The 16,983-nt window shown below is 37.7% G+C and overlaps 1 protein-coding gene across 2 annotated transcripts in view; it reads left to right on the forward strand.

Annotated features, from left to right (window-relative positions):
• ARIH1 (ariadne RBR E3 ubiquitin protein ligase 1) overlaps positions 1–16,983 on the forward strand; it is a 134,936-nt gene that overhangs the window by 66,842 nt on the left and 51,111 nt on the right. For both annotated transcript variants that reach the window (XM_036247785.1, XM_036247789.1), the window contains one exon: positions 15,363–15,507. In XM_036247785.1, the coding sequence (XP_036103678.1) occupies positions 15,363–15,507 (145 nt within the window). The remainder of the gene's footprint in view (positions 1–15,362; positions 15,508–16,983) is intronic.

Below are 16,983 nucleotides of genomic sequence, written 5' to 3' on the forward strand. Positions count from 1 at the left end.
TTTTAAAATATGTTTTTATTGGGTTTTTTTTAGAGAGAGATAGAAACATCGATGTGAAAGCGATACATCAGTTGGCTGCCTCCTACATGTCCCCAAGCTGGGACTGAGCCTGAAACCCAGGCATGTGCCCTGACTAGGAATTGAACCAGGACCTCAGTCCATGGGACGGACTACGCTCAATCCACTAAGCCACTCTGGCCGGGCCCTTTCTGGCATCTTATCTTTATTTCTGTTCTCATATTACACTTTTGTTGTATAAAATCTTTAAGGTGGTCACCAAATTTATTTTTGTGTCGCCTCAACTTTAGAAATGTTTTCTTTGTCTGACACAGGGCTTCTGTGGGTATCAATGTAACGAGCACCTTTGGAATTGTATTGTCATTGGCCCATGACTGTCATGCATTCCTTATTAAGGTCCTTTTCCCTAATTGTCTTTCAAAACCCCAATTTAAGCTTTACCTCTAACATGGCTTTTCTTATTTCTCAAGAAAGTTAATCACTCTTTTCTTTGCATCTTAATATGTATTTGATTTACTATTTCATCACTTTTATTAGATTCCTTTGTGCAGAAACTATCTTACTCATCTTTCCTTCCTACAACATAATAGAACTAATATATAGTCAGTGTTTAGTAAATATTTTAATTGAGTTCAGCCATTTCTAGGTTTTCTTTTTCTATAATAGAACTTTTATTGAAATTATGACATGGATGAAAAATCGATTTCGGTTTGGCAGGAGTTAGAGACAAAACCCCCAAAATCGAGCTCTATAATGTGAGTGTTAATGACTTAACTGGCTAGTTGAATAGGTGGTCAGTGACTCACTACTTTTAATAGACAAGTGTAATAAAAGAATCTTGAAGACTGATTTCAGTCTTTCCCAGACTATGTTGCAAATAGCTTTTCGTTTTTCATTCTGAAACATTAATGCCCATTTAGTGAGCCCACCTGGTGTGGCTCAGTGGTTGAGCATCGATCCATGCACCAAGAGGTCACTGATTCGATTCCCAGTCAGGGCACATGCCCAGGTTGTGGGCCTGGTCCAGAGTGAGGGGCATGCAGGAGGTGGCTAGTTGATATTCTCTCTCATCGATGTATTCCAGGTTTTTTTAAAAAAAAATATTGGCCTTGCCTAGGATTGTGACAACTAATTAAAAGCAGGGTATAGATGGGAAAGATGTGAAGGTAGAAATTTAAGACAGAAAATATGGGAAACTCTGGGAAACTTACAATAATTTGGACCATTCTGTACACTAAACAGATGGACTATGGAAACTTCTTTTTAAAAATCAAGATAGCAAAGAATTAGTAAAATATGAATTAGAGGATTAAGGCCTAAGAGAATCTAGAACTCTAAAGTAATGAGCCAAGTATTCCACTCTGCTTTGCCCTGGAAGTATATGTTGCTTCAAAAAGAACTAAACTGTGATATTTGTTGTTGTTTTTGTTGGCTCTTTGGTTAATAAGAAGAAAAGTTGGAGTCCTAGGCCCGCCAAGAGTGAGGATTGGGTAAACCAGCTCTTCTAAAGCCTGAACATAGTATTACTGTCATCTGGATGGGCCAGAAAACCTCAAGCCTTGAACTTGAATTAAGACAGTGCTCACCCTGGCCGGTTTGGCGCAGCGGTTAGAGCATTGGCCTGTGGTCTGGAGAGACCCAGGTTCGGTTCTCGCTAAGGGTACGTACCTCGATTGCAGTTTGTCCCCTGCCCGGGTTGGGTCGTGTGGGTGGCAACGACTCGATGTGTCCCTTTCACGTCGATGTTTCTCTCTCTCTCTCCCTCCCACTCTATCTGAACAAACTATCAAAAAATGTCCTCAGGTGAGGATAAAAAAAAAGACAGTGCTATATTTTAATGTACCCAGGCACTTGACAGAAACAAATGTATATCTTTTCAAGGGAAAGAATATGAAGGCCTCAAACTATTTTCTCAAATTAGTTATTAAAACATACCAGGACTGCCCTGGCCGATTTGGCTCAGCGGTTAGAGCGTCAGCCTTTGGTCCAGAGAGACCTGGGTTCGGTTCCCGCTAAGGGCATGTACCTCAGTTGCAGTTTGTCCCCGGCCCTGGTTGGGTTATGAAGGTGGCAACCACTCGGTGTGTCCCTTTCACATCGATGTTTCTCTCTCTCTTTCCCTCCCACTCTATCTGAACAAAAAATGGATAAACGTCCTCAGGTGAGGATAAAAAAACCAAAAACATACCAGGACTTCCGGTCAAGATGGCGGCGTAGGTAAACGCGGTATCACGTCCTCCCACAACACATCAAAGTTACAACTAAACCACCATCATTCAAAATCGCCTGAAATCAAGCTGCATGGAAGTCCTACAACTACGGAATTAAAGAAGCAGCCAGATTGAGACTGGTAGGAGGGGCGGAGGCACGACAGGCTGGTCCCACACCCACGTGTGGCAGCTAAAAACCAAGAGGATATCTCGGCTAGGAAGGTCCTCCCTGAGGACTGAGGGGTCCCCATCCCACACCAAGTGTCCCACTCAGGGTTGCAGTGCCAGGAAGGGAATCCTCATAACTTCTGGCTGGAAAAACCAGCAGGAACTGGGGCTCAGGGAGGCTGAGGCGGCTGGAGGCCCAGGCAGCTCCTCTTAAAGGGCCCACACAGACTTATCGGACTAACTTCCTCTAAGCTTGGAGGGGAGGCAGCTCGACGGGCCAGACACTTATAGGGAAGAACTGAGCTGTTTGGCATTGGAATGAGGGCTGGAGATGGGTCTTTCTCTGGGACACACATGCTATCAGAGGCCTTTGTTCCTTTGGTGAGCCCTTCTCTGGGGCGACAGAGAGCCCCCATATCTGGGATTCTAGCAACCTGGCTCACACTGGTTGCCTTGCCCTGGTGATTTCTTGAGGCCCCACCTCACCCAACTTTGAGGCCCACCCACGCTGTTGTCAGTTGCCTAACCATAGGCTGGGTCTGTCTTCCAGTTTTCCTAAACTCTTTCAAACAAGCAGCATCTGGTCTCAGCTAGCCCCATACCTCTTATTAAGTAATACATAGAAACAAACACAGGGAGACAGCCAAAATAAGGAGACAAAGATACAGGTCCCAAATGAAAGAACAGAACAAAACTCAAGGAAAAGAACTAAGTGAAATGGAGATAAGCAACCTAACAGATGCTGAGTTCAAAATACTGCTTATAACGATGCTCAATGAATTTAGTGAGAACCTCAGCAAACTTAGTGAGGGCCTCAAGAGCATAAAAAAGGACCACTCAGAAATGAAGGATGCACAGTCAAATGAAAGAGGCACTAACTGAAATAAAGAATAATTTACACAGATTCAGTAGAGTAGGTAAAGCCAAGAAGCAAACTATCGATTTGGAATATAAGGAAGCAAAAAACACCCAATCAGAACAGCAAAAAGAAAGAAGAATCCAAAAAAATGAGGATGGTGTAAGAAGCCTCTGGGACAACTTCAAGCATACCAACATTAGCATCTTGGGGGTTTCAGGAGGAGGAGAGAACAAGAAATGAAAAACCTATTCGAAACAATAATGGCAGAAAACTTCCCTAACTTGGTGAAGGAAACAGACATACAAGTCCAGGAAGCACAGAGAGTCCCAAACAAGATGAACCCCAAGAGACCCATACCAAGACACATCATCATCCAAATGCAAAAGGTTCAAGACAGAGAATCTTAAAAGCAGCAAGAGAGCCCTGGCCGGTTTGGCTCAGCGGTTAGAGCGTCGGCTTGCGGTCTGGAGAGACCCGGGTTCGGTTCCCGCTAAGGGCACGTGCCTCGGTTGCTGTTTGTCCCCGGCCCTGGTTGGTGATGTGGGTGGCAGCCACTCAATGTGTCCCTTTCACATCGATGTTTCTCTCTCTCTCTCTCTCTTCCGCTCTCTCCCTCCCACTCTATTTGAACAAAAGATGGAAAAATGTCCTTGGGTAAGGATAAAAAAAAAAAAGCAGCAAGAGAAAAGCAGTTAGTTACCTACAAGGGAGTTCCCATAAGACTGTCAGCTGATTTCTCAAAAGAAACTTTGCAGGCCAGAAGGGAGTGGCAAGAAATATTCAGAGTGATGAAAAGCAAGAACCTACAACCAAGATTACCCTATTCTGCAAAGGTGTCATTTAGAATCGATGACCATATAAAGAATTTTCCAGACAAGGAAAAGCTAAAGGAGTTCATCACCACTAAACCATTATTATATGAAATGTTGAAGTGTCTTTTTGAAGAAAAAGATAAAATATATGAACAAACAAAATGAACAGGCAGTACAGAAACAATCTCATAGATACAGAGAACATTTTATTGGTTGCCAGATGAGAGGGTATGGGTGAAAAAGGTGAAGGGATTAAGAAGTACAAATTGGTTGCTAGACTGACAGACCTCAAAGGGAAGATGGTTGAGGGGTGGGAAGAAATAAACCAAAGAACTTCTGTGCATAACCAATGGACATAGACAACAGTGTGGGAAAAGGCAGGAGGGGGACAGCAGTGGGGAAGAGGGGGGTCAGTGGGAGAAAAATGAGGAACATCTGTAATACATTCAACAATAAAGATTAAAAAAAAACTTTACTAGATTTATAAATAGAATAATGAGATTTATAGGTTAAAAAAGCTTAATGAAAAACTGGGTTTGGAGATTGTAACTTTAATAAATAAAACATTTATATTTTTTAAAAAACATACCAACTTGGGCATCCAGATATTAGAATTATCTGACCTAAAATGGAAACTAGAAAATATGAGCTATCATACAGTTTTGGGGGATGGGGGTGTATTTCTGTAACAAAACAAAATAAGCAAAATCAACTCAGTGAATTAGTTTGGGACATAAAAGAGAGGTTTAGTGTTTCTGAAGAATTAAGTGTGTATACTAAAAGCTGAAAAAATACACAGAAGTTAAGACATATAGAGGACTGGCCTGGCTGGTGTGGCTCAGTGGTTGAGCATCAACCCATGCACTGAGAGGTCGCTGGTTTGATTCCTGGTCAGGGCACATGCCGGGGTTGCAGGATAGATCTTCAGTAGGGGGTGTGCAGCCAATCAATGTTTCTCTCTCATTGATGTTTCTTTCTACCTCCCTAAAAATCTAATAAAAATGTTTTCTTTTAAAAAAGAAGAAATATAGAGTACCCAGAGTCTTGGAGAGGAGGGAACAAGGCAGAGGATGGACAGAGGGTATAGAAGCCACTGTCTTAAAATTTTTTGAAGTAAAAGTTTTAAGAAATAATATTGGTTCTTGTCATTTTGGGAGCTATAGTCTCTTGAAGAAATAAAAGCTTTGGAGTTTCTCAGGGTGTGGGATGAACATTTGTAAATAAGTTATAATGTTTTGGATACTGTACACTTGTTGAAGGTCCAGGGACTTCAGGTTAGAAAAATTTGGTACATTTAAGTAATCATACTTAATCAAGCTAGAGAACATGGATAACTACCAGTGAAGGTGAACATGTGTCTTTAAGTGTGGTTGAAATACCTATGAAACCAGCATCTGTGTCTTCTGAAGATGAGTGTGTTTTCTCTGTTATGAGAGGAATAGTCATTAGCTTCTTAAAATGTCTGGCACAGTTTCAGATTTACCTTGAAAGTTCATGTAAAATAAAATCTTATTCTTCAGAAAAACCTTTTGATTAGCAAAATGTTGATAATAGTTAAAGCTCGATAGTGAGTAGGTATATGGGAGTTCAATGTGGTGTTTTTGAGAAGACTAAAAGAACAGTACATAGCCCTGGCCAGTTAGAGCGTCAGCCCATGGACCAGAGAGTCCCGGTTTTGGTTCCCACTAAGGACACGTACCTGGGTTGCAGTTTGTCCCTGGCTCAGGTTGGGGTCATGTGGGTGGCAAACACTCGATGTGTCTCTCTCACATCGATGTTTCTCTTTCTTTCTTCCTCCTGCTGAAAAACAAAAACAAAACAGTATATATACTGCTGTCCCTCTGTATTCATGAGTTCTACATCTATGATTCAACCAAGTATAGATCCAGAATATTAAAAACAAAAACAAAAATGTTATGTTGTTGCTCGCTTGTACTGTGTAGTTAGGCTTAACAAATGGTTGCATCTATACTGAACATGTACAAACTTTTTTTGGTCATTATTTCCTAAACAATACAGTATAACAACTATTTATATACCATTTACATTGAATTAAGTATTATAAGTAATCTAGAGAGGATTTAAAGAATATAGGAGGACGTGTGTAGGCTATGTGCAAATACCATGCCATTTTATATGAGGGACTTGAGCATCTGCAGATTTTGGTGTCCATGGAAGTTCCTGAAATCAATCCCCCACAGATAGTGAGGGACAACTGTATTTAAGTTCTTCTGTAATAAATGGGTGTGAGAGCCTTTTTGAAGACCCTAACCCTAACCTCTTCTAAAAGTGGGGAAAAATTATACGATTAGAAGCAGATTAATGGGGCCAAAAGATAGTTGAAATGACAGTTTCTAGAAGAGATGTGGATGCTTTGTTCTGACGATAATTAAGGTACAGAATGTTGTGACTGTGGCCTTTTGAAATTGAAGTCTGGTACCTATAAAATGCCAAATGAAAATGATGAAATAAAAATTATTTGGGCTCTGGCCAGTGTGGCTCAGTTGGTTGGAGCATCATCCCATACACAGATAGGTTGTGGGTTTGATTCTCTGTAGGGGCATGTACAGGAGGCAACCAGGCAGTGTTTCTCTCTCACATCAATGTTACTCTTTCTTTCTCCCTCTTCCTACCTTTCTCTCTAAAATCAGTTTTCTAAAAATCAGGTGATTTAAAAAAAAAAAAAAATCAGTTGTTTATTGCCCTGGCTGGTTTGGCTCAGTGGTTAGAGTGTCAGCCCACAGACCAGAGTTACAGGTTCAATTCCGGTCAAGGGCACTGTACCTCAGTTGTGTGTCTCTCTCACGTCAATGTTTCTCTCTCTATCCCCCCACCCTCTTTCCCTCCCTCCCTCCCTTTGTCCCTCACACTCTATCTGAAGATAAATAAAAACATATCCGCGAGTGAGGATTTAAAAAAAAAAGATTTGGTTACTTAGAAGTAAAAGTACATATATTTGCATGTTTATACATATATAGTATATAATGTATTCTTTAAATTTTTTATGTGTGTATTTGCCCCCTCTCAGGCTTACAGCAATAGACTATTGACTTATAAATGTGTAATGGGAGCATTAAAGACCCATAAGGAGGATTGAACTCTGATAATCTAAGAATACACAATAGAAAAGCCCACTCACTATATAACTTTAAATTTGCTTAACACTTCTGCTTTTCTGATTCTGTTGTGAAAATAAGTACTTCAACAGTGGCCTTTTTATGAGGTGTGAAGCCCTAGTGGCTTTTAAGATAAATTCCTAATGTCAAAATAAAATGTTGATTTTTATGCAAACAGTGATTCTCCTACATTCAGAATTCAGAAAGAGACACTAGGTAGTGATGTACCCTATCAACCAGTCTCCTCTCCCCACAACCAGACATAGTTTTTAGACCGTAACTGTTCCTTCCTTGAAATTTAATTTATATTATTTGGTTTGTTTCTGTCTTGCAGTCAAAAAAATGAAAAATTAAGTTCTAGATATTCTGGAAAGTTGTCTAAGTGCTAGTTTGCTTAACTATGTTTCTGTGAACATACTAACTGTACAGAAAGAACCCTAGAGAGAGAGAAGAGGATTTATAATCTCTGCTGAGAAACCTAGGCCATCTGAGAGATGGGGTGAGGAAACTAATTATGCCATTCTGTTTTGGTTTTCACAAAAGGATGAGGAAGAGTTGTAGGAATGGAGGGAAGCAAGGCCCCAGGATATGCTTTGCCTCTGTTTACCAAAGTCAGTGAAGCAAAGAGAATGGGTGTTAGCTCATTAAACAAGGTACCTGAACTGCAGTGCTTCACACATTTAGTCTCGCTTCATTTTGGCCTGTTTTTCATATGCAAGTGTGTACATAAAAGCCAGCAAACTGAAGGAACTTTCTAATAGTGACGAGGTGAGCAATATATGGGAAGTTAAGAATCCACTCATGTTCTTGAGCCATAGTAGTCCTTAATTAAACTATCATAATTGGGAGACTTTCTTCTTTAAGGAAATTAAACAAAGACCCTATAAGAGATGAGGGATCAAAGATGAACTGATAAATAATAATAATAGAGCACAATTAAAAAGAAAGCCCACAGAACTGGGGGGCGGGGAGGGGAGGAATGAAGGAACAAGTAATCTCCTAGAACCTAAAACCACATTGACAACCATAAGAAATAGAATAGATACTTTGAAAAATAGAGACTGCAAGCCAGGAAATACACAAAGAATTAACAGATGGTAGACAGAAAGGACAAATGAACAAAGACTGGTTTGGGTACAAATCAAGCAGGACACAATTAATAACTAAAGGATGTTGAATCAAGACCTGACTGGCATTTCAAAAGAGAAAGTTAAATCCTACAATAAACCCTATGGAACTACTAAAAACTTAGAGTGTAGAGAGAAATAAATGAGTGTGTGTGTGTATATGCCACTTGAAAAAGGATTTGAATTATAAAATACAATTATTTTGACCACAGACTTCAATAACAACAGCTACAGAAGAAAATGGATACTGTCGAATATTGATGGGAGAACAAAGGGGTGGGGATTTGGCGAAAGTGAGCATTTGAATAAATTTAAACGTTTGAATTATGTCTAAGTGATCAGGATAATCAAGTTTAGAAAACAGAAATTGTTAATCATTATTAGGGGGGGCTATATAATATAAAAATAATATGTAGTGTTTAGGAGAATATATAGTGATTTAATATAAGGACAATCAGTGTATTATTTAAAATTCACAAATTAAGAAATAGGTTGCCCTGGCCAGTTTGGCTCAGCGGTTAGAGTGTCGGCCTGCGGTCCGGAGAGACCCGGGTTCGGTTCCCGCTAAGGGCACGTACTTTGGTTGCAGTTTGTCCCCGGCCCTGGTTGGTCGTGCGGGTGGCAGCCACTCGATGTGTCCCTTCACGTCGATGTTTCTCACTCTCTCTCCCTTCCTCTCTCTCCCTCCCACTCTATCTGTACAAAAAATGGAAAAATATCCTCGGGTGAGGATAAAAAAAAAAAAAGAAAGAAATAGGTTTAACTATTGATTTTGTTATGTTTAGTAAAAATAAATTAGATTTCAGTATCTTCCATATAACCATTACAGAGTGATTACTGAATAGAGCATGTAATAAATAAAAGCAAAGTAAAACAATTTTTTTTGAAAATTTTTTTAATCTTTATTATTGAATGTATTACAGATGTTCCTCGTTTTTCCTCCATTGACCCCCCTCCTCCCAACTCCCACCCACCTCTTGCCTTTTCCCACACTGCTGTCTGTGTCCATTGGTTATGCATATAAGTTCTTTGGTTTATTTCTTCCCATCCTCCCAACCCCCTTCCCTTCGAGGTTTGTCAGTCTAGCAACCAATTTGTACTTCTTTTTTTTTTTTTTTTTTAATTTATTTATTTTTTATTAATTAATTTTTGTTACAGATGTTTCTCCTTTTCCCCCCACAGATTCCCCCCTTCCCCTCCCTCCCTCCCCAGTTTGTTGTCCATGTTTACTGTTCATGCGTACATGCATATAAGTAATGTTTTATCTCTCCCTCACCACCCCCTCCCTCTTCTGGGGATTGTCAGTCTGTACCCCACTTCCACGTCTCTGGGACTGCCCCATTCCTTAGACTGTTATGTTCATTATATTCCACAAATAAGTGAGATCCTATGATATTTTTCTTTTTCTGTTTGGCTTGTTTCACTTAGGATGATACTTTCCAGGTCCCTCCATGTCATCTTACAGCTGCATAGTACTCCATTGTGTATATGTACCACTGCTTTTTTATCCATTCATCTACTGATGGACACTTGGGCTGTTTCCAGATTTTAGCTATTGTAAATAGTGCTGCTACAAACACGGGGGTACATATTTTCTTTCTGATTGGTGTTTCAGGCTTCTTAGGGTATATTCCTGGAAGTGGGATCTAATTTGTACTTCTTAACCCATTCACCTTTTCACCCAATCCTCCAACCCCCCTCCCATTTGGCAGCCAACAAAATGTTCTCTGTATCTATGAGAAAGCTTCTGTTCTGCCTGTTCATTTTGTTTGTTGATTCAGTTGTCCATAGATATGTATTCATTGCCATTTTGTTTGTTCATTAAACATGTTGGAAATTGCCCTGGCTGGTTTGGCTCAGCAGTTGGAGAATCTAGCCCACAGACCAAAGGGTCTTAGGTTTGATTACCAGTCAAGGGCATGTACCTGGGTTACGGGTTCAGTTCCCTCCTGGGTAAGGCGAGAGGCAACCAATCAATGTGACACATCAGTGTTTCTCTTTCTCTCTCACTCTCTCTCTTTCCCCCCTCTTTCCCTCTATCTAAAAGTCAGTGAAAAAATAATCCTCAGATACACACACACACAAACACACACATGAAATCTTTTAAGTATTGATTACTTTGTTATTAATTTATTTTTGTTACAGATGTTTCTCCTTTTTTCCCCCTAGACACCCTCCTCCCCATCCCCTCTACCCCGTCCCCAGCTTTGTTGTCCATGTCCATTGGTTATGCATATGTGCATATAAGTTCTGTGGTTTATCTCTTCCCTCTCCTCCCTGTCCCTCTTCTGAGGGTTGTCGGTCGGTACCCTACTTCTGCGCTCTAGGTCTACCCTGTTCCTCAGAATGTTATGCTCATTATATTCCACAGAGAAGTGAGATCATGTGATATTGTCTTTCTCTGCTTGGCTTGTTTTGCTTAGGGGTAATACTCTCCAGGTCCTTCCATGTCTTCTCAAAGGATAAAAGATCTTTCTTTCTTACAGCTGCATAGTACTTCATTGTGTATATGTACCACAGCTTTTTTATCCATTCGTCTACTGATGGACACTGGGGCTATTTCCAGGTCTTAGCTATTGTAAATAGTGCTGCTATGAACGTAGAGGTACATATATTCTTTCTCATTGGTGTTCCAGGCTTCTTAAGGTGTATACCTAGAAGTGGGATCACTGGGTCAAATAGCAATTCAAGTTTTAACTTTTTGAGGTAACAACATAGTGTTTTCCATAATGGCTGCAACAGTCTGCATTCCCACCAGCAATGTACTAGAGTCCCTTTTTCTCTACATCCTCAACTACACTTGTTGTTTGATGATTTGTTGATAGTGGCCATACCTCATTGTTGTTTTAATTTGCATCTCTCTGATGATTAGTGATGTTGAGCATTTCTTCATATGTCTCTTGGCAATTTGTGTGTCCTTTTTGGAGAGATGTCTATTTAGCTCATCTGCTCATTTTTTAATTGGGTTTTCTGTCTTCCTTTTGTTGAGTTGTATGAATACTCTGTATATTTTGGAAATTAACCCTTTATCTGATGTATCATTGGCAATTATTCTCTCCCATAGAGTGGATTCCCTTTCCATTTTGATGGTTGCTTCTTTTGCTATGCAGAAGCTTTTTAGTTTGATGTAGTCCCATGTGTTCATTTTTTCCTTTGTTTCTCTTGCCTTAGGTGTTGTTATCAGTGAAAATTCTGCTATGTGTGATGTCTGAAATTGTCTTGCCTACATTTTCTTCTAGGATTTTTATGGATTTATGAATCACATTTAAGTCTTTTATCCATTTTGAGTTTATTCTTGTGTATGGTGTAAGTTGATGGTCTAGTTTCATTTTTTTGCATGTAGCTGTCCAGTTTTCCCAACACCATTTATTAAAGAGGCTGTCTTTACTCCATTGTATGCTCTTGCCACCTTTATCAAATATTAATTGAGTATAATATCTTGGGTTCATTTCTGGGTTCTCTGTTCTGTTCCACTGGTGTATATGCCTGTTCTTGTGCCAGTACCAGGCTGTTTTGATTACAGTAGCTCTGTAATATAACCTGATGATTACTATTGTGATCTCACCTACTTTGTTCTTCTTTTTCAAGATTGCTGTGGCAATTTGGGGTCTTTTTGGTTCCATGTGAACTTTTGGAGTATTTGTTCTAGTTCTGTGAAATATGTCATTGGTATTTTGATGGAGATTGCTTTGGGTAATATGGATATTTTAATGATGTTAATTCTTCCAATCCATGAAAAAGGTATGTGCTTCCACTTTTTTATATCTTGCTCTATTTCTTTTTTCAATGTCTTGTAGTTTTCTGCAAATAGGTCCTTTACTTCTTTGGTTAAGTTTGTTCCTAGGTGTCTTAATTTTTTTGCCATGACGGTAAATGTTTGTTTTTTTTTTTTTTTTAGTTTCTCTTTCTGTGAGTTCATCACTGGTGTATAAGAATGCCGTCAATTTCTTGATATTAATTTTGTATCCTGCTACTTTGCCAGATTCATTTATTAAGTCTAGTAGATTTTTGATGGAGTCTTTAGGGTTTTTTATGTATAATATTTTATCTGCAAATAATAACAGTTTCACTTCCTTCTTTCCAATTTGGATCCTTTTTATTTTTTCTTCATGTCTGATTACTCGGCTAAGACTTCCAGTACTATATTAAATAAGAGTGGAGAAAGTGGGCATCCTTGTCTTGTTCCTGTTCTTAAGAGAAATGCTTTTAGTTTTTGCCCATTCAGTATGATATTGGCTATAGGTCTTTCATATATGGCCTTTATTATGTTGAGATATGATCCCTCTATTCCCATATTGCTGAGCATTTTTATCAGACGTGGATACTGGATTTTGTCGAATGCTTTTTCAGCATCTATTGATATGATCATGTAGTTTTTATCCTTAATTTTGTTTATGTGGTGTATCACATATATTATTTGTGAATATTGTACCAGTCTTGCATTTCTGGGGTGAATCTCACTTGGTCATGGTGAATAATTTTTTTGATGTATTGCTGGATCCTATTTGCTAGTATTTAGTTAACGATTTTAGCATCTATGTTCATCAGTGATATTCGCCTGTGGTTTTCTTTCTTGGTAGTATCTTTACATGGTTTTGGAATTAGAATTATTCTGGCCTCATAAAATGAGTTTGGAAGTCTTCCTTCTTGAATTTTTTGAAATAGTTTGAGGGTAATGGGTATTAGTTCTTTTTTGAATGTTCGGTAAAACTCCCCCATGAAGCCATCCGGGCCTGGGCTTTTGTTTGCTGGGAGAGTCTTGATTACCTCTTCAATTTCCTTAGTTGTGATTGGTCTGTTCAAGTTTTCTATCTCTTCCAGGTCTAGTTTTGGGAGACTGTGTGTTTCTAGAAATTTGTCCATTTTGTTTAGATTGTCAAGTTTGTTGCCATATAATTGTTCATAGTGGTTGTTAATGATTTTTTGTATTTCTGTGGTGTCAGTTGTTACTTCTGTTTTATTTCTAATTTTGTGTATTTGGGTTCTCTCTCTTTGTTTCTTGGTGAGTCTAGCTAAGTGTCCATCAATCTTGTTTATCTTTTCGAAAAACTAGCTCTTTGTTTCATTGATACTTTGAATTGTGTTTTTGGTCTCTGTGTCATTTATTTCTGCTCTGTCTTTAGTGTTTCCTTGCTTCTACTTGCTCTGGGGTTTTCTTTTTGTTTGCTTTCTAGTTCTTTAAGTTCTGAGGTTAGATAGTCTATTAGAAATTTTTCTTGTTTCTTGAGGTAGGCCTGTAGTGCTATGAGCTTCCCTTTCAGAACTGCTGTTGCTGCATCCCATAGTTTTTGTGTTGTTGTGTGTTCATTTTCATTGGTTTTCAGGAAGTTTTTAATTTCTTCCTTGATCTCCATGGTAACCCATTCATTGTTCAATAACATGCTATTTAGCTTCCATGTGTTTAATTGTCTTTACATGTTCTTGTTGCAGTTGATTTCTAGTTTCATGCCATTGTGATCTGAGAAGATGCTTGATAGGATTTCAGTCTTCTTGAACTTGGAGAGACTTAATTTGTGTCCTAACATGTGGTCCATCTTTGAGAATGTCCCATGTGCACTTGAGAAGAATGTGAATTCTGTAGTTTTTAGGTGTAATTCTCTGTAGATATCTATTAAATCCATTTGGTCTAGTGCTTCATTTAGAGTATCTGTTTCCTTGCTAATTTTTTTTGTCTAGAGGATCTATCCAATGATGTCACCAGGGTGTTGAAGTCCCCTGCTATGATTGTATTGCTGTCCATTTCTCCTTGGAAGTCCTGTAGAAAATTTTAAATATATTTTGTTGCTCCTCTACTGGAAGCATATATGTTTACCGAGGTTATATCTTTCTGTTGGATAGATCCTTTCAATATTATGTAGTGCTCTTCTTTGTCTGTAGTTATGGATTGATTATTTTTTATTTAACCTGAGAACTTTATAAAGAACATTGTAGTTAATGAAATGTAGCCTTTACAAGTTAAAAACTAACTTACCAGATTTCGTATTAATAGTTTTGCTGATTATATTGATTCACAGATTGAAAGACTCTGTTTTACCTATAGCTTTTTTTTTTTTTTTTTTTTTTTTAGAATATTGAGATATTTAAGGAGAGCAGGGACCATGTCTCAGGTGGATTAATGGGAAATATCGTGCTAAGTATTTACCACTATCTTCTGCATTGCCATTTTTGCAGTTTAGTTGAAACTCTGTAGGTAGTATTTAGCATGTCATGCTTCTTAATATCTTAAATAGTGAAGTAATTCTGTATATTTAGATACGTTTTATGAAAAGATAATAGAGAAACTTTTTAAGATGCTTTTTCTTTTCCCCTTTCCTAATAAATTAAAAGTATTTTTTAAATATTTAGAAAACAAATCTGTTTTGTAAAATGGGAATCATGTAATAATTTTACTTTTTAAATGATTTGGGGGGGGCTTGGTGGTTTACTTGCTAATATAACTGGTATAACTAAAATTATTAATAAATGAATTCATTTGTAATAATATGAATAGCCTAACCTTTTAAAATAGCATCACTACTCATAAAGTACCACTAGAGAGAATACAACTTTAATCCTTAAGTTTTAGTTGTAGTACTGTTGTTGTTTTTTTAATATGTTTTTTATTGATTTCAGAGAGAGGAAGGGAGAGAGAGAAACGGCTGTCTGCTGCCTCCTGCACGCCCCCCACTGGGGGCTGAGTTCAAACCCAGGCACATGCCCTGACTGGGAATCGAACTGGTGACCTGGTACATGGGACATTGCTCATCCAGCTAAGCCACACCAGGCGGGCTAGTTGTAGTACTGTTAAAATACTAATAGTTTACCTTCTCAGGATAAAAGTAAAATAAAAAAATATCATAATAGCAACAAAAACCCAGTCTGCTTTCATACTCACTTATCTCCTTTTGCCACAATTTGTAGCCATACAACTCATTTCCTCTGAGCAAAAACAGTTATAATCTTGGTTGATTTTAATTCAGTTCATTGCTTTTCCCTATAGAAAATCAAGTTTTTGGAGAGCTCTAACAGTGTGCTATTGCTGGGCTCTCATCCTTTCTGTTTAAATAATGCAGGTACTTTGATGGAAACCTGGAGAAGCTCTTTGCTGAGTGTCATGTAATTAATCCAAGTAAAAAGTCTCGAACACGCCAGATGAATACAAGGTCATCAGCACAGGATATGCCTTGTCAGATCTGCTACTTGAACTACCCTAATTCGGTGAGTATCTGGTAGTTTAAGGCTAGCACTGACTCTATTTCAGAAGGTAAATCATTGTTCATTACTTAAACAAAGGAAGATCTGGGAGTCTGGGATTATATAGAACAGTAACCTATTAATATTTTAACAATAAGGAAAGGAAGAGAAAAAATAAGACCCTATTCTATAGTCCCCTTCTCCCCCATTTGTTTTTTAAAGCAGCAATTTATCCAAGTTTTCATTATACATCTAAATCGTTTCTGAGCTTATTTTAACCACCATGAGAGAATTGTGTAATAGGTAGGCTGTAAGTAGAATTATTTTCATCCAAATTAAAATAGATTTAAAACTTAGTTTTTAAACTATATATCCAAAACATTTATAAAATGCCTCTAAGTACTGTTTCAGGATTCTTCATAACAAAAGATTTTCACTTACACAGATCCATTCTAATGGAGATTCTTAAATACAGCAAGTGGTGACAGAGTTGGAGCAGATACTGGGACTAATTAATTGATGTTCCTCTTAAGTAAAAATACCCCTCTTAAAATCTGTTGAATTTAGATGATTTACTTTAGCATGTCTAGTAAAGAAGTTTTAGGCTTAGGTGGACATTATCTTTCTATGAAGACCTTGCTTTGTTAACAACCATAGGAAAATTATATATGTGGCATAGATGTGTTTAATTACTTAGAATTTTCCTCTTAATGAAGATGTTTGAAGATATCTAAAAAATAACTTAATTCTACAATAATAACTATCTTGTTTATATTCTCTGCTTTAATAATTAAGCGGCTTTTTCTAATAATTACTATGTAGAGTTTTATATGTGTATCTCTAAAGAGACCCATTTGAAGGGAACTAATTTGTTCCCATGTACAGGTACTTAGAAAAGAAGTTTTAAAAGAAAGTTAATCAAAAACTCTTAGAAAAATGGAAAAATGAAATGTTAAAATATTTAGTTAATTAAGTGCTGAATTGAGTTTTCAAAATCTCAAGTTTTGATCATAGCTCTAAAGTTAGATAGACTTTGGGTAATAAATCATTTAATCTCATTGGGTTTCAGGTTTATCTTTCAAATTGGTTGAATACTATATTCTTTCAAATCTTTTAGCCTGAGAATTGTATGTATTCCTCTTCCTTAAATCATAACCCTACCTTGAATATTAAAACTAGTAATTAGCACTATTAAAAATACATTAAAGTAATGTTTTGATCATTTTATTGTTTTTCTTTAACAGATTCTCTTTGTCAATTGACATTTATATAGTAGTTACAGTTTTAAAATGTCTGTAAGGTAATACTTAGACCAAAATAATTTGTCCCGGGTTATACAAGGTTTCCTTACTTCTTAGCATTTTTCTTCCTGCTCTATTATAACCAACCCTTCCTTAGTTTAAATCTTAAATGTAATTTGTATACTGAAGCTACCTGCTTACAAATATCCCTTGTAACTTTCTCAGTCTCGGCCACTTAGAACTGAGTATCATGACTGAA

The sequence above is a fragment of the Molossus molossus genome, unplaced genomic scaffold (assembly GCF_014108415.1).
Source record: "Molossus molossus isolate mMolMol1 unplaced genomic scaffold, mMolMol1.p scaffold_m16_p_1, whole genome shotgun sequence".
In the NCBI taxonomy this organism is placed as follows: domain Eukaryota; kingdom Metazoa; phylum Chordata; class Mammalia; order Chiroptera; family Molossidae; genus Molossus; species Molossus molossus.